Source organism: Petromyzon marinus, chromosome 1, assembly GCF_048934315.1.
Source record: "Petromyzon marinus isolate PM22_M1 ecotype Great Lakes invasive population chromosome 1, UKy_Petmar_22M1.pri1.0, whole genome shotgun sequence".
Classification (NCBI taxonomy): Eukaryota; Metazoa; Chordata; class Hyperoartia; order Petromyzontiformes; family Petromyzontidae; genus Petromyzon; species Petromyzon marinus.
In genome coordinates this window covers 19,863,097-19,889,578 of record NC_133667.1, presented here as the reverse complement: position 1 = coordinate 19,889,578, position 26,482 = coordinate 19,863,097, and the positions used below count along the sequence as shown (strand labels likewise).

General features: G+C 41.9%; 1 protein-coding gene across 2 annotated transcripts in view; it reads right to left on the bottom strand.

Moving 5' to 3' along the window:
* LOC116951237 (synaptic vesicle glycoprotein 2C-like) overlaps window positions 1-26,482 on the bottom strand; it is an 86,854-nt gene that overhangs the window by 13,019 nt on the left and 47,353 nt on the right. For both annotated transcript variants that reach the window (XM_032969909.2, XM_032969764.2), the window contains 4 exons: window positions 22,047-22,135; window positions 17,117-17,281; window positions 8,613-8,746; window positions 7,167-7,370 (listed from right to left, as the gene is read on the bottom strand). In XM_032969909.2, coding sequence (XP_032825800.1) covers window positions 7,167-7,370; window positions 8,613-8,746; window positions 17,117-17,281; window positions 22,047-22,135 — 592 coding nt within the window. The remainder of the gene's footprint in view (window positions 1-7,166; window positions 7,371-8,612; window positions 8,747-17,116; window positions 17,282-22,046; window positions 22,136-26,482) is intronic.

Below are 26,482 nucleotides of genomic sequence, written 5' to 3'. Positions count from 1 at the left end.
GGACATGGCTGTAGGAATTTGCATGAGCAGGGGTGACTCCCAATACATTATCAAAAGTATTACCAGCTTCATAAAAATGAAGGTTAAAATTGTCAACTATTTTTTGGGGATCTGAAAAATATTCCCAATTTTGGTTAAGCTCAACGGGCAGATTATCTGTTTTGGATGCCTTTTCGATACATTTGATTGTTTTCCAGAAAATCCTGGCATTTTCATGTGATTCCAGGAGAGTGAAGGAAAAAGTAGGTATTTTTTGCATGCCTGATATTATGATGCATCTATTCCTTAAAATCCTGTATTCTAGCCAGTCATTGAACAAATTACCTTTCTGAGCACATGCCCAAGCCTTGTCCCTAGATTTCATGAGCTTTGTAATAAAAGGATCAAACCATGGTGGGCGGTTGCCTTTAGTTTTAAATCTAACCAACGGAACATGTTTGTTAAGAATTTGGAGAAACGTGTACCTGAAGGTCTCCCAAGCCGTAGTCAGGTTGGGGATATCACAGACCGTGTCAATATCTGAGTGAAGCACATCATTAGTAAATGCCTGAGTGCTGAAGTGTCTCATAGAGTGCTTCTCAACCAATTTAGGGGGGGCTTTGGGTCTGGCTGATGATCTCACCCCAAAAATGAAGGAGTGATCACTAAGGTTATTACCCAGAACACCAGTCAGTGCGAAATTGTGAGGGGCATTTGTCAATAGGACGTCAAACAGAGATGACTGTCCCGAATTTTTTAGGTTGGGTCTTGTGAGAACATTTATTAATTGAAACAAGTTACATTCATCTGCAAAATTTGTGGCCACGGCCGGCGGGTTTAGCCAATTCCAATTTAGATCACCCGCTAAAACTATTTCACCTTTAGGGGGGCCCCCAAAAAGCTCTCTCAGTGCAGATGCAGCTTCAACATCCTTCCCACTAGGCGGTCTATAGCAGCACACTACCAATATCTGTTGATTATTTGGAAGAGTTATTCTGAGAGCCAAACCTTCAAAGCAACATTTTTTAAACAAGGAGTGAGCTGGTGAACATACAATAGTGTTACGAACATAGATAGAAATTCCACCTCCTTTAGATCCTCGGTCAAGCCGAAAAAGGTTGTAGTTGTCAATCGTAATTTGCAAGTCATTGACGGCAGGAGTGAGAAATGTTTCTGTTAGGCAAAAAATGTCCGAGTCAAGCTTTGCCACTTCTAGTTTTAGTTGACTTAATTTAATCACAAGCCCTCTGATGTTGACATGTAGAACACCAACACCTTTTCTTCCAGAAAAATCTACAGAATTATAAGAGTTCTTTACATTTGGGCCAGGATGAAGCTCAATACCACCCAGAAATAAAAAAAGTAGAATTAATAGTTTGCACAAGTATTTTCTGTGAAAGGATGAAGAGCGGCGAACCTTGGACGAATAGCAGCAGCTCGCAGATGGTGTTATTTTTAAGAGCAGAATGAAGTTTGGAAAGAGTGCTGGTGAAGTAATGGGACAAAGATAGGGCTTAAAAGGATACAATGATGGAGTGTAGAAGTGTCTATAAGCTGTTTCATTTGCAGGTGTAGTGGCAAATCGAGCAACAAGTATGGATGCAAAGTAACGAGGGTAGCCGTTTGTAGAGTTGAATGTGGCACTGGATATGGCCGGGAGGGACAGCAGTAGGATACAAAGCAGGAGAATTACCATCTGTAAAATATCTGTGGTACACACAGATTAACACACAAGCGGAAAAGAAAAAATATATACTTGTAGGCCGAGCGCGAGAAAACGTCTTGCCGCACTCGTCACACATGCACGGCTTCTCGCCCATGTGCTAGGGTTGAACAGCGCCCTCCCCCCCAGACAGGGACAGCAGATTCTTGGCTGCTGTGGGCTCGGCTGTACCGCTTTCCCCGCTGCAGGATGGTGCTCGAGCTAGCTCTCCTTGAGCTCAGCCCACGACTGGAATGTCGTTTCTTGGCCTCTCGTGTCTCTGCTGCCCGACCAGACGGCCCCACCGAAGCCCACACAGGGGACTCTTCATTCACGACCCTTGGCCGTCTTGATGATCTTCGTGAAGTTTTCCAGGATGGAGCGCACGTCTGCCTTGAGCCGCTTGTTGAACGACTGCAGCAGCGCCTCCTTGCTCTGGGGCAGCGCCCGCGACATCTCGGGGTAGCCGCAGTGGAGAGAGCGCAACTCTCTCTCAGGGCAGCAGTGGACGGAGCACGGCTCTCCCTCAGGGCAGCAGTGGAGAGAGCGCGGCTCTCCCTCAGGCCAGCAGTGGAGAGAGCGCGGTTCTCCCTCAGGCCAGCAGCGGAGAGAGCGCGGCTTTGCCTCAGGGCAGTAATGGACGGAGCACGCACTAGGCCGCTACAATAACTGGAAGCCTACGGTCTTACCTAGTTTTTTTCCGCCGGGTAAAGCTCACCTTACCCGGTAATGCACGAAGTCGTTACGGTAACTTACCTAGTTACGCCTGCCGGCAAAATGCTCACAACCACCAAAACACAAAATAAGCGACACCGTTACACCACAGTAGCAAATCACTACTGGATAATCAATTGGCCGCAACCACAAAAATACCACCCACTAACAAAAACCACAACAGCAAGCATAATAACCATAAAAAACAACCACTGCACCTCTCACCCCGACTCTTCCAACCTTGAGAGGCAGGACAGGGAACAGCGTAGATTCCATTGAATACAACGCAGAAGTCCCTCTCGTCACGGCCATGAAGCTATGAAGCTGCTGAACTACATTTGCTGAGGGTGGCCTCTAAATTTAAAACCCAGAATAATAGTTGACGTTTCGGGCAATGGGCCCTTACAACACACAAGTATTATAATCACGTCTCACTCTCACACGGCTCACCCTCACACACACTCACGCAGCTCACACACAGCTCATTCTCACTCTCATTCTCACACATTCTCACGCACAGTTTAAACTCACGCAGAACAACTCACACCCTGCTATAGTTTTGAGTGTGATCGTGCCATCACAATGACTTCATCAGAATGTAGTGCTGGTGCACTGTCTGTCCAAGATGCACATTTTTTCCTAGCCAATACAGCAGGACTCATTCTTATTGGTGTCGATATAGGGGTGCTATTTGTGAATCTTGTTATCCATGTTTATCTCTGAAATTGACTCATCTTATCATACCTGTGAGGCCGCAGATAAATATGGATAAACAAAGGCAATTGCCTCCACTTCTGGGTGAATGCTTGTGGCGGGTGTATAATACGCTCCATGTAGTGTTTCAGAGGTCAACTTCACAGCAAAGAGATAACATGAATGCCAGGAGGAATATGTTGCTCGAATAATCACGGATAGCAGGAGGCAGCTACAGTGACACATACGCTATGGATATAAGCGAATAATAGGATTCCTCTTATCTTCATGTGATAAGAGATCATGGGATCACTCAGCAAACAGCAACGGTATATCAACATCATCATTATCAACAACATAATCAATCCATTATGATTAAATCCATTAATCTACACAGTGACTAATTCTTTCTGCTCACGCGTTCACAATAGGAGTCATTTTCGCACACTATCTGCAAGTACGAATGATATAGGAATGGATATGTAGAAAATGGGATTTTTGTGTACGGATTTAGGGCATAGGTAATAGGCATTGCAAGAATAAGGCGTTCAACTGTGTTTTTTGTGATAAATATATCAAAGTGTTACGTGATACCAGTATGAGGATTGTGGACAAAGATTGCATACCAAGCTAAATTAATGGTCATTAAACTTTATCGTAACTCCTTGACAAACACCATAATTAGAGTTGTGTTGCCATGAGTACTTTTCTTTCGATGTCACCTACAGTTATTCGATTGAGACTGATACATTTTTTTGATTCCTAATAAACTTCGATGTTTCAATAATCTCTACAGTGACTTAAACAAGCATTTGGTTTTGAGGTTGTGCCAATGCTTTTTTTGTGTGTGGACTGTTCAAAGCATAAGGTAACAAAAATAATTATATCAATTATTAATGAAATGACATAAGTGTCCATCAAATAATAAATAATGCCTTGACTGAATGACATCAAGTAGTTATTGATTAAGTTATATAACAATGATATTCAATATTATTTTTAAAATAACTACAGTAATGATAAACATGTATCTCTATGTGTGTAGGGGGAGTGGTAGTGTCGTGGTTAGTGGGTCGCGCTAAGAACCTGGTGGCCTGAGTTCAATTCCCGCTCACTGCCAACACCAGTGACGATTATCATAACTGGTCCTGGGCCTCCCCTAGGTTGACTCGGCCTCAAATGAGTACCCAGTGCAATGTGTAAACATCGCCATTTGGGAGACAAAGGCGGATGGGCATGGTGCTGGCCACCCACTCCCTTAAGTCCCGTGCTGGCCTTCACAGGTGCTCACTAACAGCACTTTCCCCAAAAGGCTGTTCAGGCTGTACAGGCTATTACAGGATATTTATACCTTTGTACACATACGCACTGCTGCAATACATTTTATTTAATAATGATGACAATACTCACAATATACTCTTAACGGTAGACCCCCCCCCCCCCCCATCATCAGGGTTGATACAAAACAGCACCACCAGAAGTTAGATCATACGTGCAGGGAAGTCAACACTGGTTGTTTTATGGATAGACTGTCCACTGTCACAGGCACATGGAATTGACACTACGGGTGCAGGACTATCAACAGCAATGAACACCAACTTAAAGCTTTCGTGACTGCAGGAATTCATATTCTTTTGGTCTCTCGGTAAAGTCACGTAGATAGGTTCACGATGACGACCGCTTGTGTTGCGATTGAAACGTCATAGTTTTGTTATTTTATTTGAACCTATCTACGTGACTTTACTGAAAGACCCAACGAATAGCAATGAACACCATCCATTTTTCGTTTAAGTATAAGTTAGCTGCCAGGTTGTACTTTTGAACAACTTAGTTGCACCGTCATTTTGGGGCATGGGGGTTGTGTTACATGATGATGTAACATAGATCGCATGCCCCATGTACAGTGAATTATCAGCAAACATGTAAATTCACATGACTGTGGTGCGAGTGTCGGTTTTGCAGCCCAGATGTGTGCACCCATTACGACCCTGCAGAGCCAGGTTCAGATTGGTGGAAAGCTTCCTACTGAAGTGAAAGCAGTTTTCACAAATCCTGGCTGCATGAAGTTGCCGCAAAGTTTGTGGAAAATTCCCACTGGTAATTCAGCAAAGGGCCCTTGTCAGGTACCAATATCAATAGCGCATAAACATTTGATACGTTGTGAACATGCTAACCCATGCTGTACACATCCGTGAAGGTGGATATCTATATATTTTTTTTTGTCGTGGCCCATCTCTTACACCAACCTGAGCCTGAACACAGGCCCACTTATATGTTGTGGATTCCACTATTAAATGTGGCTGAAGCCAACGCTTTCACCTGATGCAACCCATTCAGTTGCAAGTTCCACTTGCTATTGCATAAGAAAGAGCTGGCCATTTCTCCAGAACAAAAACATCGGTAGGAAGACGGGCTTCTTCAAACAAATTAATTGAGCCCAAAATGGTTGTTTTTCAAAGGGGCAAGGTCTATAGTGCAAGGGGAGATATGCATATAGTAGACTCATTAACCATACTAATTGGAGATCGCACGTGTATTTTTTTTACAGTTAATAAAATATTCATAATGCCCACGAAGGAGCAGTTGGCACAGCAGGGATGTGGGAAGAAGACTCCAGCAAAGGGGGTCAGAGATGAGGCTTGATTTTGTGCAGAATTAAGTGTGGTTGTTTACTGTATGCATTGTTTAAAAGTAACATGCAATCAAGAAAGACCAATAATAGGAGTTATTAAGCAGCATAATTTCTGGTTAAGGCATGCGGGGTCATGTTAACTTTACTGAAAAAATAAGCAACAGTGCTTAAATTTGCATCTCTATAGACACATATGCACCTTGCACATCATATTTTAACTTATCACTGTTTAATATTTAACAATTACGTTGATAGTGATTTGAAGATTTGCCACGAATCATGCGTTTTTTGTATAATAATTCAATTTTGTTCTCATTTTTACTCTCCTTTGTATTGTATATAATTTGTTCTATCTCATTTGAACAGTCTTGTTTACTCAATTATCTCATACTGTAACATTAGCATATGATTTGCATAAACGTTAGCATTTAAATATCTTGATTGTAAAACTGTATTATAACTGTTGAATCTATGAATGACATGCTTATAACATCCAATTATTGGAAAGATTTGATAAACCATTTCGGGTCTTAATTGATTGATCACGCTTAAGGTAGCTTTCAGACCGCATCCATTATTTTTCGTCTCCCCCCTCCTCTTTTCCGAACATAGATGGACTCGTCCATCTGAACAAACTGTCAAATCGCTCTCCGTGGTGCTAACGTTCAAAAAACCGCCACTTTTTTCAAATTTCTTGTTGTGGTTTTCGCACCTGATGATGATTGCTTGTGTTGCAGTCGAAACGTCGTGAGAATTTTATTGTTGTATATTTTTATTATTTTATTGTTTCCCTTCTACGTGACTTTACCGAAAGAACCAAGAATATGAATCCCTGCAGTCACCAAAGCTTTAAATCAAAATTTACAATAACATAAAAAACACGATATGAGTGCAAAGTATAGGAAAGGTAAGCAAATTACTGAAAAACTAAACTATTTTTATGCTACCAGTTGAAGCCCACTGAGCTATTAAATTATTTTTTTAAAGTGACCTGGCCACAAAGGATAGCTCAAAGAAGTGGCTTATCGTGTGTAAATTTATAGCAGCCATTAAAATGTGGAGGGAAAAACCGGAGAGCTCAGATAAAAAATCCACGTGACCATGGAGAGAACGTACAAACATACTCTTTGGTTCTTTCGGTAAAGTCACGTAGGCATAAAATAAATTAAATTAACTTTACCGAAAGAACCAAAGAGCATGGATCCCTGCAGTCACGAAAACTTCAAATATAGATAGAACGTGCAAACTCAAAATATATAGGCGTCAGGGTCGGGATGGAACCCCGTAAACTAGGTGATGAAGATAACGCATATAATAGTATCATCGTAACTATGTTTCATAATGTAAAATGGCCCCTAGCCAAAGGTAGCATGGTGGTGGGGGGTGCTCAATGCGACACATTAATAACCGGCTCATACCCTGTGACGGAATGGGCCGTTCACTCACCAATCATCTTTAGGCGGCCAAGGCGGTCCATAAGCAGAGCAGAGACAATGTTCCCAGGCAGCACAGCGAGCGAGCCCAGGAAGGAGACAAAGTAGACCCAGTATGCACTGAAGTCGTCGCTGAAGTCAATCTGACAACCCTTCTTGCTGTTTATGAACGAGGAGTTGATGAACACCGTCCCAATGAACTTGAACTCAAACAGGTCTGGTAGGGCCCATTGCGGGTGGGTTGGAAGGGGGTAATAACAATGGCATTAAAAATCAAAGACAAAAGATCCCCCGTGTAGCCTTAACAGACTGTTGGGGGGCAAGTGCTGTTAGTGAGTAGCACCTATGAAGACCGGTACGGCACACAAGGGGGTGGGTGGCCGGCACCACGCCCGGCCGCCTTTGTCTCCCTAGCGGCGATGTTTACACATCACACATGTACTAATTTGAGGCTGAGTCGACCTAGATGAGGCCCAAGACCGGTTCAGATAATCGTCACTGGTGTTAGCCGTGAGCGGGAATCGAACTGGGGTCGTCGGATTAGTAGCGCAGTGTGCTAACCGCGACACCACTGCTTCCCACTAAAAATCAACACACATACACACAAAAAACAAGGAAAATAATCGCAAGTTACAGTATCTATTAAAAAATAACAAAATAAAATTAAATCCAAAAGTGCTCACCACAATGTAACAATGAAAATTATGATAACACAAAGAGAAAAACAATTATCAATATAAAATACATTTCATTGTACGTCCTGTAAAATGTTGAATGCTGTAGATTAGGCAGTCTGTGGTAAGTCTAACATGCTGTGAACAGTCAGACAAATACAACTTTCCTTTATTAATGCAGAAAAATAATTTTTAATACACATTCTTTCGTCACAATCCTATCGGAAAAAGTGGTACAATGCATAACCATGTATTACCATTCGGTATTTTTATGCAATTTCAGGAATTCCACCATTCATCTATCTTTCTATCATCCATCGACTACTCTCGGGTAGCCATGGCAGTACATATGCCTATGAGGCCCTTATAAAGGTGAAACATTTTTCATGCCGTTCATGCTGTGGACTATCTGAATGCAAGTTCTGACTGTTTGTCGCCAGTTGAAGTTCCTCTTGTTCTTTGTTATCTTTGTTCATAACCATTGCCTACAGAACTCTTAAATAATGTATTCACATGTAATAACATTCGTTGCAATGTTTTGTTTTTGAAAATCAATAATGGATTGGACATTATTCGTTTTTTTTCATACAAATGAGCTCTGTAAAGTGTAATTTTAGTCCAGGAGATTAGATTAACTCTGCCTTGATCATGATTTCCAGGTAAACAGAAGGAAAACAAGAGGAGTTCCAGCACAATTCTTTGGCAAATAACAGATTGTTAGAATGCCTAACTCGTGACACTGGAAAACTCCGCAAAATGGTGCCGAGTGGTGCACTGTTACATACCTGTGTCAAAAAACTTAGTGCCTTCAAATGTGCAGTTCTTGAAAAAAGTGTTGGTTGAGGTGATGTATTCGAAGGTGCAGTTCTTAAACAACGAATCCTCAAATGTCACAGACTTCAACTTTATGTTTGTGAATCTGTAAAGAAAATGTGTATCAGTACATGTATTCACAAAGCCACGCGCTGTTGCTTGTGATACGTCAAACAACACTGTAAACACATCCTGTTCACCTGTTTGCGGAACTGTGGATTTATTGAAAGCTTGGCGAAATGTATTAAATGTGATGAAGATTCCAATTAGGTTAAAAATAAATGTAAGCATAGCAACATATGAGCATATTAAAAACAAGGATACAGTACCTCCATTTACCTTTGCAAAACAATGAGTGGTCATTAATGATGAGAGAATCAGTGATGATGGAACCGGAGTGAGAACGTAAGAGTAACTTAACAACGCACTGACCAGCGTGGTGAAGTACGGACAAACAACCCCCACGACTGACATGGCTTTGGGAGGCTATCGTCTAGGAGTAGAATAACAAGCGGCTGTACATTATTCTTCTCAATATTTTGTTGAAGAAGCTACCATTTTCGACATACTATACTTTTTATACTCACAAAAAAAACATGTTTGTACTTGGGGGTAGGCACACTCACAACGTGAAGAGATTCGTGGCTTGAAAATTCAGTTAGACATAGGATGGATTGAGAGAAATAAACAAATATCCATGAAATCACCATCGATATTATGAAAAACGAAAGGCAAACCACTAAACAGCAAGACCCGCCGGTCAGTGAACAAACTTTGTGACAAAATGAGAGAAAACCAATTTAAAGCTTTCGTGACTGCAAGGATTCATCTTCTTTGGTTCTTTCGGTAAAGCCACGTAGAATGAGAATAAAATAATAAATTGATAAAATAAAATAACACAATAAAATTCTCACGACGTTTCGGCCACAACACAAGCGGCCTTCATCAGGTGAAGGGACGAGACTGTCTGGAGGACAGCGGAGACTGTCTGGAGGACAGTCTCGTCCCTTCACCTGATGAAGGCCGCTTGTGTTGTGGCCGAAACGTCGTGAGAATATTATTGTGTTATTTTATTTTATCAATTTATTATTGTATTCTCATTCTACGTGGTGACTTTACCGAAAGAACCAAAGAAGAGAGAAAACCAATGTGCCAGTTTAACACGTGGGAGGCTTTCGCGACCAATATTATTCATAATAAAGGTGTTTGGGTTAGATTGCGTTATTTATAAATGTGTCGTTCCACCACCCGACACGGTCAAACAGTAAAAAAATGTGTCACGTTAACAAAAGACAAAATAGTTCACTACTTTAGCCCACCGGTGTGTTGAAGAGTGAATCCACAACATTTAACATTTTTTGCGTACGACGTTTCGCTGGTAATCACATCCAACATCATTGACCATCCTTAAACAAGTTCGTAGATGGGTCAATCTTATTGAAATTGATGAAGAAAGGCTCGTATATATTTACGAATATTTGTTGACTTGATCATAATAATAATAAAGAAGGGGGGTGAACATTCAGCAGGGGGCTCCCCCCCCCCACTGCCCCCCACCCCACAGCTAAAATACACCTCCCCCTCAACAACAGCTCACGTCTTAAGGTCTAAAGACACAATGGCCACCTGACATTTTCAAGTTTTTGTTGTACATTAAGAAATGTTAACTTGATATTGGATACAATACAAGCGCCTGGTTAAATCAAAAAGTTCTTAATATGTGGGCGTAATTGAATGCAACCCATTAATATCCTTTGAGAACCTGGTCTGGTAAAAGCTCAGCACAGGACAGCCGTGAAGAGGCATTCGAGATCCTTGCCTCTACATTAAAAATAATGTTCTGTTTAATTTATTTTGCTGAAATAAACTTCGAAATGCGCTTAAAGGGTCTGAGTAATACTGATAATATGATTGCCATTTAAATTTAGAACTGCTGTGGTCGATCACAGTTTATGGTCGATCACAGTTCGTCAAGCTGGGCACGGACATCGCCCATGCCGTGCCTAGTTTGTGTACCACTGGGGTTCGTCCTCAGGCCCTTCAATTTTCAAAACACGTTTCTCCGATCGCCAATGTCATCCCATTGCGTGACATCAAGTTCCATCGGTATGCTGATGACGCACAACGCAGTGAAGTCAAAGTTCGGCATTGGTAGAGCCTTGGTAACCTCGAAAGATTGCTCGTGTGGTTCTCACGAAACGAAATGCTGCTTAATCGAAAACAAATCTGGAATTCTGCTGGTTAGCACTCGGGCAAAAACAAATATTGGATCAGGTGTGGCAGCCGCGGACTCCAGGATTGAGTTTTCTACTCATCTAAAGAGCCTCGGCACCATACTTGACTAGAAGATGTCGTTTGATTACCACATTCAAAATATGATCAAGTTCTGCAATTGTCATATCAGGGCTCTACGACACATTCGGCCACTATTGAGTCATGACATGGGAAACACGGTGGCGTATAGCATAGTATCGACAAGGCTCGAATAATGAAACTCACTACTCTACGGGACGTCTGGTAAAAATATTACCAAGCTGCAGCATATACAACATTCTTTGGCACGTGTCATGACGGGTCCTGCAAGATCTGACCATGTCTGTCCAGTGCTTACTGAGCTACATTGGCTTCCTGTTGCTGAACTAATACATTTTAAGGTCGCACTCATTACATCACAGTGATTGCCACAAATGATCACAATACCTTGCTGATCTCGTGAAGAAGCATAAACCATCAAGTGAATTCTGGTCGTCCTCACAGAAGTTTTCGGCTCGCCATTGAACAAACACAATCACTGCATCACCGCGCTTTCTGCCGCCGTCAGGAATGCTCTTCCTTCCGATATTAGTAAGTCACTAGAACTATGTACTTTTAAATCGAGACTGAAAACATTTCCTTAGAACTGCTTTTTGTGTTTAGTTTGTTGTCCTTCCCCACACCTCCGATTTGCACGGTTGGCTACATACGGTGCGAAAGCAGTTCAAAATACATAGCAAAACGTATTCCACAAGAATCAACTCCCGACTGCTGTTGCTTATGTTATCCATAAGGAATGCTGATACAAATACACTGTGAAAACATTCATGCCTGTCTCCATGGTCAAGCGAGAAGTGGACAATGATCATCTCTCTCGGTCCTGAGCCTATGGTGAAAATCTGCATTCCTATGACAAAAATCAGTTACTTCAAAGGAGAACAATTGTCCTTAATTCTTGCTTTGATGCATACAATATAGTTTAATACGGATGTAACATCTATATAAGGCAGTTAGCGCAGTGGTTAGCACACCACGCTATAAATTCGACAACCTAAGTTTGATTCCTATACACAGCTAACATCAGTGGCGAGTGCTATCTTAACCAGTTCTGGGCCATTACCTTCACTTAAGTCAACCCCGTGGCCTACACGGCACGGGAGACCTTCACTCAAAAGGGTCGCAAATGATTTACATTTCAAGCACTGCATCTAATGAAGATATGCAGAGAAACGCACGGAGGAATGTAATACAATTCAAGAGGAGCATTATTATTAGATAGAAATACTGTAAAACAAAATGTGCAACTCTCATAAATCCCCAAAAATCCCCCATCAAACACTGCATAGTCCTCAGTGTGGTCCAGCTTGAGACACATAATCTGTAAAGCTCTTTATCTGGCTGCTCTCTCATCTACATTTTAATATGCATGTGGAATGCCTCAATGAATTAAAATGTAAATTAGGGTGCGCATAAAAAATTAATGTTTATTTCCCCATGACTACCTGGAAATGAGTTATTATATTAATCTAATTTCCATATCTTGATTATGGAGATATATTATATGCAAATACACTGTTGTATACATTTGTGTATGCACGAATATATATAGCTACAGTGAGGGAAAAAAGTAGTTGATCCCCTGCTGCTTTTGTACGTTTGCCCACTGACAAAGAAATGATCAGTCTATAATTTTAATGGTAGGTTTAGTTGAACAGTGAGAGACAGAATAACAACAAAAAATCCAGAAAAACGCATGTCAAAAATGTTATAAATTGATTTGCATTTGAATGAGGGAAATAAGTACTTGACCCCTCTGCAAAACATGACTTAGTACTTGGTGGCAAAACCCTTGTTGGCAATCAGAGAGGTCAGACGTTTCTTGGAGTTGGCCACCAGGTTTGCACACATCTCAAGAGGGATTTCGTCCCACTCCTCTTTGCAGATCTTCTCCAAGTCATTAAGGTTTCGAGGCTGACGTTTGGCAACTCGAACCTTCAGCTCCCTCCACAGATTTTCTATGGGATTAAGGTCTGGAGACTGGCTAGACGACTTCAGGACCTTAATGTGCTTCTTCTTGAGCCACTCCTTTGTTGCCTTGGCCCTGTGTTTTGGGTCATTGTCATGCTGGAATACCCATCCACGACCCATTTTCAATGCCCTGGCTGAGGGAAGGAGGTTCTCACCCAAGATTTGACGGTACATGGCCCCGTCCATCATCCCTTTGATGCGGTGAAGTTGTCCTGTCCCCTTAGCAGAAAAACACCCCCAAAGCATAATGTTTCCACCTCCATGTTTGACGGTGGGGATGGTGTTCTTGGGGTCATAGGCAGCATTCCTCCTGCTCCAAACACGGCGAGTTGAGTTGATGCCAAAGAGCTCCATTTTGGTCTCATCTGACCACAACACTTTCACCCAGTTGTCCTCTGAATCATTCAGATGTTCATTGGCAAACTTCAGACGGGCATGTATATGTGCTTTCCTGAGTAGGGGGACCTTGCGACGCTGCAGGATTTCAGTCCTTCACGGCGTAGTGTGTTACCAATTGTTTTCTTGGTGACTATGGTCCCAGCTGACTCATGATCATTGCAACTCCACGAGGTGAGATCTTGCATAGAGCCCCAGGCCGAGGGAGATTGACAGTTCTTTTGTGTTTCTTCCATTTGCGAACAATCGCACCAACTGTTGTCACCTTCTCACCAGGCTGCTTGGCAATGGTCTTGTAGCCCATTCCAGCCTTGTGTAGGTCTACAATCTTGTCCCTGACATCCTTGGAGAGCTCTTTGGTCTTGGCCATGGTGGAGAGTTTGGAATCTGATTGATTGATTGCTTCTGTGGACAGGTGTCTTTTATACAGCTAACAAGCTGAGATTAGGAGCACTCCCTTTAACAGTGTGCTCCTAATCTCAGCTCGTTACCTGTATAAAAGACACCTGGGAGCCAGAAATCTTTCTAATTGAGAGGGGGTCAAATACTTATTTCCCTCATTAAAATGCAAATCAATTTATAACATTTTTGACATGCGTTTTTCTGGATTTTTTTGTTGTTATTCTGTCTCTCACTGTTCAAATAAACCTACCATTAAAATTATAGATCGATGATTTATTTGTCAGTGGGCAAATGTACAAAATCAGCAGGGGATCAAATACTTTTTCCCTCATTGTATATACATATAATTTAACATATATTACTAAAATTCCTCTCGCTGCCTTTGCACTTAATACTGCTTTGTGGAGGTGGCCAGATACTCAGCTGGCACCGGTAAAATGCTGGGTTGAAATCCATATTCTCAAGTGTGGAGAATTTACGATGGTCTCAGCCCAACAATCACCAACGACTGCACATCCCATTAAATTCATTTTTTTTACAATAAACATTTCAGCTGTGACAAGTAAGCATTACACTCAGTTGCAGGGTGAGCGAGAAAGTCCTTGGAGAAAAGAAAAAAAAAACCTTCCGTGGGCCATTCTAAAATGCTAAGGGCTTCGCTGCTCCTCAACAGATCATCGTGGACACTTTGTGTCATGAAGTTATGCTGATACCACACTCCGGATAAGTGTGAGAGAAATTAAATGAATATATACATACTCCTCATTAAGTCAATGTTATGACTAACATTGTGCTTTAATTTTTGTAATAAATACATGTATTTCGCGTCAATTTAAATTCTCACCATCACAGGCCTGTGTGTCTCGAGAGACAATTCTTTTGCGCCTTACGAGGTCAGCTGTAGGTTTCGCAGCGCCTAGAATGACTTAGTAGGCCAATCCTTGAGTGACAATCCTTGCCACAGCAATTGCAAGTGAATGCGGTGGCAGCTCCAGAGGTATTTATTGCTTTTTCTTTACGTCGCTCCCTCTTGGTCTGCCAGGCAGTGTGGATTTTCTCCTCGCCTCTCCTGAGGCCTGTTTTCACAGCCTGCTGCCAGCTGAGTCGGTCGACCGGCAGTTTTCTCCCAGTCATTCCTCTGAGGTGGTGCCGCTGTGCTGTATTGTTCCTTTCATGTCGTCATGGAAAGAGGAGTGACTGCCAGCAGCTTCGGTGGGCAGCCGATCACTTTGAGGAGTTTGAAGAGGCCTTCCCTACTGATGAGGTCAAAGGCTTTTGTAAGATCAATGAATGCCAAGTACAGGGGCATTCTCTGTTCTCGACATCTCTCCTGTAGCTGACGCAAGGAGAAGAGCATGTCAATTGTGGACCTTCCTGCTCTGAAGCCACACTGAGCCTCAGGATACGTCCTCTCAGCTAGTATCTGTAACCTGCTGAGGACCCCACGGGCAAAGGTTTTCCCGACGATGCTCAGCTGGGAGATGCCGCGGTAGTTATTGCAGTCCCCACGGTCACCCTTGTTTTTATTTCGGGTGATGATGTTGGAGTCTCTCATGTCTTGAGGCATTGCTCCTTCTTCCCAGCATTGGCAGATGAGTTAATGGAGTTTTGTGAGAATTTAAATTCTAAACAATTCATATTAGGCTTTCCATTCCGTATTGCGATTTCAGTGTATCCAAATGACTTTGTCATCAAAGTGATATTTATAATTTATATAGCCTTTTCTAGCTTTTACCATTAGCATTATAATTAATATTTGCTCACAAGGCCTGCTACAAAAGGTTGATGCCCCAGTTAATGCAGGTGCTCATTCCAAAAATGAAGCGTTGCAATCTGAGATAGTGTATAAATTATAAAACCGTCACGTTTCCAAAAAATAGATTTGGCAAATAAAAGTAAAATTATGATGTCACACATTGCTTATCAGAATAAAAGTTAATCTCACATAATTTCACTGATTGATAAACATGAATGTTGATTATTCTTAGTTTTTTCAACGTGACTTTACCGAAAAAACTAAGAATATGAATTACTGCAGTCACGAAAGCTTTAAATAAAAAAATATGAATGTTGATTGTTTTAGAAGCTGATTAGACAAGATACAGGATTTGCTTCCTTACAAATATACCAAATTTGCATATTTTCCAATGATTACTCTTTTGCTTTCTGTGTGGAAAATTACTTTTGTATTACTTTTTAAGTTAATTTTATACGTGTTCATTTAGGTTTGTAATATTTTAGGTGAACTCAGCCTAAAACTGTATGTTCCATTCAGTGTTAAATTTAAACTTTTAGATTTTCACACCACATTACAATTAACATTATTTGCTGATGTTTGTTTTTGTTACAAAGTTTTCTTAATGTTTCCAATATCTCTATATTTAAACTAGGTATTGTCTCATCATCTATATATTTAATAGGGAAATTTGTGAATGTGTCTGTTCAAAATGTTCAGCATACTTCCCGACATGCAACAAACTTGAAATTTGGCGTGTGGGTAGTTTCCAGACTGTACTCAATGTAAAAAGTATAAAAATAGACTTTTGTATTTTGTGGAGGGGAGGGGGCGCAATAATGGATATATTATATTGCACAAGTGAGTGGTGACGTCACATCTGTGATGTCACCCGCATGCGGCAGCGTCACGCAGTGTGCCCGCTGACGTCACGCATCCCCCCCCACCCCACCCTCTGCGTAGGCCGTGTATTAATCCAAGACAAGAATCCCAGTCTCAGGCGAAGCCGGGTAGTAAAGCTAGTATATTATATTTGTTCTGAATAAAACAAGCCTCCACTAACACATTTCATAACAACAAAAAGCTTGACAACAAATGTCGTGTTTGTTTCAAGTGATACACCTGTCATGACCATGATTTAAAGAATATAGTCGACATCTGTGTTAGTCTATATACAGTAATAACCTAGTTTATATTGGGGATGCGTTCCTGCAAGTTGCGACGAATATCGAAACAATGTAAATCAAAGCAAATGTAGTCCGCACGTGATGAGGGCTAAAGAAAGACAACAGAGGGTATGGGTGAAGCTGTGTGTTAATGTGCACATCTTCATTCTTGACATACCCACAATGTTACTTTATATTGTAAAATACACGGTCCGCCACTGTTCACCGCCCACATGGCTAGCCATTGAACAGAGACAGTCATTGCATCTCGCACTTTCAGATGAGCTTCTGTGACCGTCTGGAATGCTCTTCTTTCCAATATTAAGAGGCCACTGGAGCTATGCACTTTTAATTGTAGAATGAAAACTCGTTTCTCTAGAACTGCTTTATTGTGTTTAGTTTGTTGTCATCCCCCCCCCCCGCATCTCCGATGAGCACAGTTGGCTATATACGGTGCGAATGAAGTTCAACATACATACATACGATGTACACTCACTTGTCATTGATGAACTCTCCATTGAGGTGGATCTGATTGACGAGGGAGAAGTTAAACGTGGAGCCATGGATACGCTCCCCAACGTGCACCTTCGTGTGGTGGTGGTATTCCTTTTCCTGGAGGACTTTTATCACCTCTGGGAACCACACCGACAGCCCGTAGTAGCTGTGTGACAAAGTGGCATCAAGCATGGATCAAAGAGCTGGGACTGCATGCACATGGCATGCCACTGCTGTTCACGGTCACAGAGGAGGCTGCTGGCACAGCGAGCCATTCTGAGAGCAGTGCAGATTCTGAAACAACAGGCACTTAGAAAAGAGCACTGAAGGGAATAGTAACCACATAGATAACTGCATTTGTTATTTATAAGCCAGTTAAGTGTATACATTTTCAACCACGAAAGCAAAGTTTCACATTTTAATTTGTAGGCATAGAGTTGCTTGTTCAGAGAACTGAACTTTACAACCGCATCTTCTAATATTCATTTCCTAGCCAAAGTCCCCCCCCCCCCACCACCTTGGCCCCCTCCCCTGCCTTGCCCCCCCCCTGCCTTGCCCCCCCCCCGCCTTGCCCCCCCCCACCTTGCCCCCCCCCGCCTTGCCCCCCCCCTGCCTTGCCCCCCTCCCTGCCTTGGCCCCTGCCGGCCTGATTTCCGCGATGGTAATATTATATTTTATCTCACTCATCTCTGATTGACTGTAAAAAAAACTGTGTTGAATAACTGTGCATGAGTTCCCATACATCAGTGCAGTATACTCGAAAATATCTTGTTTTATTAAATGAGCTTGTACCTTATTCCTGGGTCTTTCGGTAAAGTCACGTAGATAGGTTCAATGAAAGTAATTTTAAAAAATAACAAAAAAACTACGTTTCGATTACAACACAAGCAATCGTCATCAGGAGAAAAAAATTAGCGGGAAAGCTGCTGAGGCAGGATGTTTTAAAGGTTTGAAATGGGTGTAGCCCAAGGGTCATAAGCGAAGTGGGCGGGGCTAGTGATGTTAAAGTGATACATTTGCATGTCAATGTAAGATCGGAGAGATACCTCCACGACGACGAAGCTGTGGAGGTGGCCATTGTATTGTGAGAGATTAGCATGTCAATGTAAGATCGCAGAGCCACTGCAACCTCGAGGACACGAGCGACGGTGGCTGTGTTAGTGAGACATTTAACCTGTTAATGTAAAACCAGAGAGTCGAAAATAACTAACATCGGAAGGTAGGATGGAAACATCACAGCCAGTTATGACTTAAACTGGATAATAACGTCCTTCCAATCATTGTTCAGTTTGTACCCATCTTCTCAGTTAAAATTGTGTCTGTGTCTATATATGGATGGCTTCATGAACGAATCTTTGTTGATAGCCAGTGGGCTTGCAAAGTACCTTCGTCTTAGAGTAATAAATTTCGTGTGAGCCCACTGCATACAAAATTTGATCAGCCACAGCTGAGGTATTGGTCCTACTGTGTTTCAGATCTGCCTTATGTTCACGAACACGGTCCGAGACATGTCGCTTAGTTTCTCCAATGTAACTACTGCCGCAGACAGCTTAGTTTGTAGGCGCCGGGGTATTGCATTTATCGACACCAGGGTATTCCATATCAGGGATCACATCCTTCAAAGATGGGATCATCTGTGAAGGATGTGTACAGTACATAAAATTCGTGATCTGATCCCATCTGTGAAAGATGTGATCCGTGACATGCAATACCTCGGTGTCTACAAACTAAGCTGTGTCTGCGGCAGCAGTTACATTGGGGAAACTAAGCGACATGTCTCGGACCGTGTTCGTGAACATAAGGCAGATCTGAAACACGGTAGGACCAATACCTCGTCCGTGGCTGATCATTGTTTTAATGCGGTGGGCTCACACGAAATTAATTTCTTAACGACGAAGGTACTTTGCAAGCCCACTGACTATCAACAAAGATTCGTTCATGAAGCCATCCATATATATAGACACAGACACAATTTCAACCGAGAAGATAGGTACAAACTGAGCATCATTGGAAGGACTTTATTAACCAGTTTAAGTCATAACTGGCTGTGATGTTTCCATCCTACCTTCCGATGTTAGTAGTTATTTTTGCCTCTCTGGTTTTACATTAACAGGTTAAATGTCTCACTAACACATCCACCGTTGCTCGTTTTCCTCGATGTGGCGGCGGCTCTGCGATCTTACATTGACATGCTAATCTCTCACAATACAATGGCCACCTCCATGCCCTCGTCGTGGAGGTAGGTCGCCGATCTTACAGCTACATGCTAATTTCTCGCATTAACATAAATAGCCCCGCCCACTTCGTTTATGACCCTTGGGCTATACCCATTTCAAACCTTTAAAACAGCCTGCCTCAGCAGCTTTCCCGCTATTTTTTCTCCTGCTGACGATTGCCTGTGTTGCGATCGAAACGTAGTTTTTGTTATTTTATTTGAACCTTTCGTGACTGCAGGAATATGAATTCCTGCAGTCACGAAAGCTTTAATTCAAGCTTGTACCTTCCTACTGAACCAGACTCCTTTCACTCTGAAAGTCCATTTGGAACCTTAATGCCCTGTTTCCATCACCAAAATGAACCAGGCTGTGCTGGTTTCCATTCATTTCATCTATTGAGCTGTGAACCAGCTGGCAAGGACTGGGGGCAAAGATCTTGCCCATATTTTACCCAGGCAAAATGAGAACACAGGTATTTCTTAACTTGTCACTGAAACAACCAACAATTATGTATATTTAAGTATGCATAAGTAGAAAAAATATACTATTAAGAAGAACATTTACAATAAAAAAATGTTTGTGCTTCAAATGCTATCAGCAGCACCAGGGCTCGACCTATGGGTCCCCGATGCTAGATTGCCAATTTGAAAGACACTTTATAAAATTGAGTTTGGATTATTTGGCTGCTATAAATTTCCACATGTAAGCCATTTTTTTGAGGCAGGTAGCTTCTGAAAAAGAACGAACAGCTCAATGGGCTTTACCAAGTAAAATAAAAACAAATGTTTCGTTTTATATTCTTGGTTCTTTCGGTAAAGTCACGTAGAAGGGAAACAATAAAATAATAAAAATATAAAACAATACAATTCTCACAACGTTTCGACTGCAACACAAGCAATCATCATCAGGTGTTAAAACCACAGCAATAAAATTTGAAAAAAGTGGTTATTTTTAACGTTAGCACCACGGAGAGCGATTTGACAGTTTGTTCAAATGGACGAGTCCATCTATGTTCGGAAAAGAGGAGGGGGGAGATGAAAAATAATGGATGCGGTCTGAAAGCCACCGTAAGCGTGAACAATCAATTAAGACCCGAAATGGTTTATCAAATCCTTCCATTGATTGCTAAGCCAGAATCCATCTTCTCGGTTGAAATTGTCTCTGTGTTTGTATATGTGGATAGCCTCATGAACGAAACTCTCATGGTAGCCAGATGGCTTGCAAATAACCTCTGTCTTGGCGAAGTCAATGTCATTAGTTTATTTATTTGTAGTGATTTGCATACCTTTCCTATACTTTGCACTCCTATCTTTTGTATAACTTTCTGACCTGTCCCGACTGGACATCTGCGAAAAAGAGCTTCATAGCTCATCGGATTTCCCCAGGATAAATAAAGATTCTGATTATTATAATTAGACGAGTAATCAGGCTCCGTGGGCTCAGCCCCTCCAACTCCATTCCAGCCTCTCCCAACCGATACTGCTTTGTGTCGGGAGGTCAGGACACAATCTTAACTTTCTTTTCACAGGGTTTAGTAAAACATGGGCTAGGTTAGAGCATTAGGAAGCAAATATCCAATTTTTCATACCCTTCTGGTGTCCTTCGTTGGCATTCATTATTTCCTGGAGGTTAAACTTAAGCAAGTGACATCACGAGAAATGTGTCTCATTTCTGAGTTGACCCTGCGGTGTCTCAAGTGGTTCTGGTGTTGCCCGCGGGGGTAAAATAATCATGCTCAGTTTAAAAAGGGAGTTCAGTTACCCAATTTTGGGGTTAAATGAGTGGGCTGCCACGAGCACCTGGGGTCATTTGTAAGGTCAAGTGCAAGCAAGGAGCGAGAACGAGCCCCGCTTATGGCAGAAACGAGACAATATTATGCAATCAATCACTGATCTCAGAGAACCATGCATGAACAAGTATGAATGTTGCTTTGTTTAGGCAAAATTTATTATCGATAATTTTAAACTATCAACCAATTCAATATTATCTAAATGTATGCATCGAGGGTTAACATCTAGGCAGCCGCTGGGGATTAAACTGCTATTCTCAAGTGTTGTGATTTGATGGTCTCAGCCCGATCACTAATGTTCGCACACACAAAGCAAGGTGTGAAATACGTTCTAATACTTCAATTGGTTAAACTTCAGTTCTGAAAACTGAAAAATATGTCGATATGAATGCCATGCAACATACATCTCTTTGTAACATGACATTTGTGGACAGTGTGCTTCCTATTACGTTGAGAAAAGAAAGTTATTCAAGTATTTCTCTTAAATCAGCTTCCGTGGGAAACTCTCTAACACACAGGGTATGCACTGCTCTGCAAGAGTTCTGAATTAAAATGTATTCTCGTTAAGAGCATTTGACTGCTATACATTTCCACGTGATAAGCCACTTCATTGAGCTCGGTCCCTTCTGAAAAAGAGCTTTCTAGCCCGGTAGAGCTTAACTGGTAAAATAAAATGTTTTTTTTTTATAGTTTATAGTCTCATTATGTGATGACAATAGCCCAATTGGACGTTTTTAAACATTATTTGGAGCGGGGGCAAACATGTGCCAAGCACCGTATAAAATGCAGATGTCTTCTTGCAATATTCATTATTTTAATCTGACATCACTTTGAAAAGCACTGCAAATTAGTGCTTACCAAATATTCGAGTCACATTTACAAAAGTTAATGGGCGAAAAGACATGCAGCTTGCAAGGCGTTGTTACCTGAATGAGAGTGTGAGCCAGATGGTCAACAGCTTCAGCATATCTCTCCTCAAGAGTGGTGCGAAACAGTCCAGAAACGTCCTCCAAATCTGTGTGACAGCAACAAGGAGCCCTGGTGCAGCATTTTCTACATTAGCGGGCCTAATTCATGCTCTTGGCAGAAAGGCAATTTCTGTCACTGTTTGTAAAAAAAAACACAACCAAATTGCTTGTATGTCTATCAATGTAGCCATTTTCCCATCCAGAAAATACACAGAACAGTGTTTTCTGTGAGAACATGAATCATGCCCGGAGTCTATTAATAGCTGAAAATCAACCCAATTGCTCTTTGCCTGCAAAGCTTCGCCCGTAAAGATAAAACATTCGAGCGTAACAAAAACTGCATGCTGCGCAATTAACATTTAACGGAAAATCGTGTATGTTAATGTGATCCTGCTCAAATATTAGAAAACAAATCAATATAATACAATATATCAAATCCCCAAAAACTGCCACCAAATGCGTGACGTGCGCGCCCAAAGCATATCTCCAGATATTAATCTTAGCAGCGGGGCTAGCAGCAGGTAAGGGTGCACCCCATGCCACCTGTCGACTAGCAGTTAATCTCCTCGCACCCGGCAGTCACCAAAGCCCAGCGTGGGGGTTACAATCACATGCTCTGATTCACTCTCATCATGCGCAAACATATATAGCAGAGGTGGCCAAACATCCTGACCAACCACGAGCTCCAGACCAACATTTTCACACGGCCAAAAGCCACAAGGCACACATGGTCGTCAAACGGCTGACTCGCTTGCACTGGTTACCTTTGCAGTTTTACATTTAGAGATCTGCAGAAGCCCTATGGAACTGCCCATGACTGGCTCTGCTGCCAAGAGAGAGAGAGAGTGACATGGGGGCTGCTCCCACGTACACAGATTTTTCTTGTTTCAAATAAAGCCATATTGAAATGTTAAAGTCAGATGGGTCTCCATTGATCCGCACTTGAATTGCCCGGGAGCTACATGCGGCCGCGGTTGGTCCACCCCTGGTATATAGGATCCATTAGCGTTCATCACATACCAGCTGCGCGTTCACAGAATGGTAACCTTTGCGACTGATGTTGACGTACATCTCAGCGGCCGCTGAAGGCCACCTGATAGCCACATGCAAGCCGTCAATACTGCCAATTACCCCTGAGAACCCAGCCATCACACACAATTCCCACTGGGCAGAAGCGCCCTCCTGTCTGCTGTGAAGACAATGGCAGCTTGATTAAATGGTTAGATACTGTCACCAAGGTGCAGATGACCTTTTGTGTTTAGTGACAGGACATCACATACAAGGTCACCTGCATAGGAGTAGACTGACCTAGTGATGTAAGAATACAGCGTTGCTTCAATTTTAATGGCCAATTATACCTCCAAGCTGGGATGGTGCCTACGCACCAGTGGACCTGGCAATTCACCCAGCTGCCTTAAGGCAACTCGGGAAAATATTTAGATCATTGCTGTCATATTGACAATTAAGAAAGTAAATGGACTTGAGCAGAACAAATCACCGGACGGGATGATTGCTAATATACGAGACTGGTTATGGAATGGCAGCCAAATGAGAGAAAGTGTCCAAGAGGATGAAGGCCGCTTGTGTTGTGGCCGAAACGTCGTGAGAATTTTATTGTGTTATTTTATTTGATCAATTTATTATTTTATTCTCATTCTACGTGACTTTACCGAACGAACCAAAGAAGAGGATAACCACCGTGAAGATGGAGCAATGAGATTATCTCATGTGCAGGAGTGAGATGGATTGTGGCAGCGCTGAACCGAAGGGATGGCGATGGCGCGGAGAGACTTTCATCCAGCAGTGGATAGACAATGGCCGATGATGACGATGATGTTGTTAGCAATTGTCATTGATACTTAATTTACTATGAGCAACTGTGGAAACTTGATAATAGCGTGACAGAGTGCTGTATAGCCAAAAAAAACACGTTTTATTGATAAGGAATAAGGTGCTGTCAGCATAAAATCTTCAAAATTATCCTCCACATTCTGCCTTCTGTGCATGGCTTTTAAAATATTTGCAGCATTGTGATGACATTCTAAGAGGGGCTGGAAAGGACAAGAAAAGGTATGTGGGGGAAAGTTCTGCCACATTTCATTGACACTGTTGCATGGCACCGTGGATAGAGCAGTCACCAGGCCAACTCTGTTGGACACTCACCACAACGAGGAAGCCACGTTTCTGCATATGGTAAAACAGATTATGTATTCTGAGGATTGTTCCTAGCTCTGGCTATGTGATGGCTCTGCCTAAGCCCCACTCTCACTTCAGATCTTCCTGAGGTGAAAAAATCCACAGCAGAATTTATTTTCCTCCTGATGGAAGCCATTTGATTGCAGAGGAAAATAGCCATTTCCACAATTGTCAAGTGGGTGTTAACCATTTTGTGTTTGGTTTGGTAAAGACAAGGATCAACCGACCTGGTATTTTACCTTTGAGTTGTTCAGCTATCAACGTCAACGTCTAATTTCAAGACGTTCACATAAGCTATTTCCAGTAAAAAGTTAATGTATTTGTGATCATTGACTTTAATAAATGCCTCACCAGATCAGAGAGGGAACGGGAAGTCAATGGCAAGAAAATAGATACACCACTGAGGTTCGATGCATTTGCAGAATGTAAAAATTTACTCTCTAGACCTATTCACTGTGAAGACTGCTGGCATATATAGGAGCTTGGGAGGGAATTAAGTGTTAATGATATTTGACATTGAAGGATGATGCTTAATGAAACCAAGTTACAGTGTTAGAATTAAAGGCATGTTCTGTTGCTGCAAATTGATAGTTCAAATAAGAGTGATTACAATAAAGTGACTGATATAAATAAATAAAGCTTTACATTTCAGTAAATAGAATTCATGTTTAAATAGGTGACTGATGGAATATTACCAACACAACGGTTATGTCAGTACACTAAACTTTCTTTTCAAGCAAACGTCATAATGAAAATGAGGCCTATACACATTTGCCAATTTCAGTAAAGGAAATGCAAGTGGTAAGTCTGACAGTTTATTAATTTTATTACCCCGTGTGCAGCTTTAATGCTTTTTTTATGTTTACAAATAAGGATCTTACACTTAAGTCAACGTCAATTCCATTAATAATCATTCACAACCATTTGTCCACGTGTAGAGGTCGTGCGGGGTATACGCAGAGGTCAAGTGACCACGCCCAGATAAATCATTAAAGAAGGGCGCTGGTAAGAAAGGCGCGACAAAAGCAGAGCCAGGGGGGGTGACAGGGGTGACATTCTGCGTATAAGTGTACGACACTCGGTCTGACGGACTCCGTGCAACTGCATTGTCAGAGTGTGTCGCCAACCGATGACGTCTAGTTCAACAGCCTGACTCTCTAATCATTCTTGAAATTAACATTTGTTGAATGTCACCCCGGCCTGAAATCCTGGCTCCGCACCTGGACAAAAGGGATAGGTGATTGGGGGGAAAACACCCAAAAAGATACATATCGATGGGAAAAAGGAGAGGAGCAGAGAGGGTAGATAAGGCGGTGAGAAGACAGAGGGACGTGGGCCCCGGGAAAGAAAACGCCAGTCGTCAGCAAGCGTTCATGTTGGTGTTACTGGAATAATAAAGTTCCCTTACCAGGATGACTTGTGTGGACTCCTTTTCACATCTATGGCTAGATGAGGGCCTTGCCACGCATGTCGGTCATAGGAGTTGGTTGACCAGACAGATATAACTCGATTTACGCTCGTAAAACTAAACCTCGTAAATCGGAAATGGCTTTTCCCATTAATTTAATACGAAAAATTAGGGATGCGTTTCAGACAGTCATTCCATCTCTATCTCCTAACCCTAAAATACACACCTATATAACTTTTCACAATACAACAAGAATAATAAATAACATAATTATTAAGATGATTTAAATAATTAATTTTAAACAAAAATAATTAACCTTTTCAAGAGAAATCACCGAAGATCTGCATGGTGGAATGACTGGAAAGGTGATGTGGAGGCGTTACTGGTACCCTCTAAGGATACCGTGACGCTGTCGTGGATGGATGAAGCAGCCTCCTGGGAGATTCTTGTTTGATTTCATGGTGCGTGTGCCGCGTGAAATTTAGTTTACGTGGAAATTTGATTCGTTAATCAAACAGTGCCCATAATTTGTCAATTGCATTAACGCAAAATTTCATAAACCGAACGTTTGTAAATCGAGGGATACCAGTACTTCAATCGGAGTTGGTTGGTGAAAGGCGCAGGGCAAGGTTCAGATATCATTCATCACCGACGTTATTCGTGGTAAGGCGTTAATCACTGTGCCACTGATCCACTCCATTGATATACAGTACCATATTTACGATTTCTGATTTATCAGTCGATATGCAATTGAGATATTGTATGAAATAGCACTTTTTATCCCCTGTGA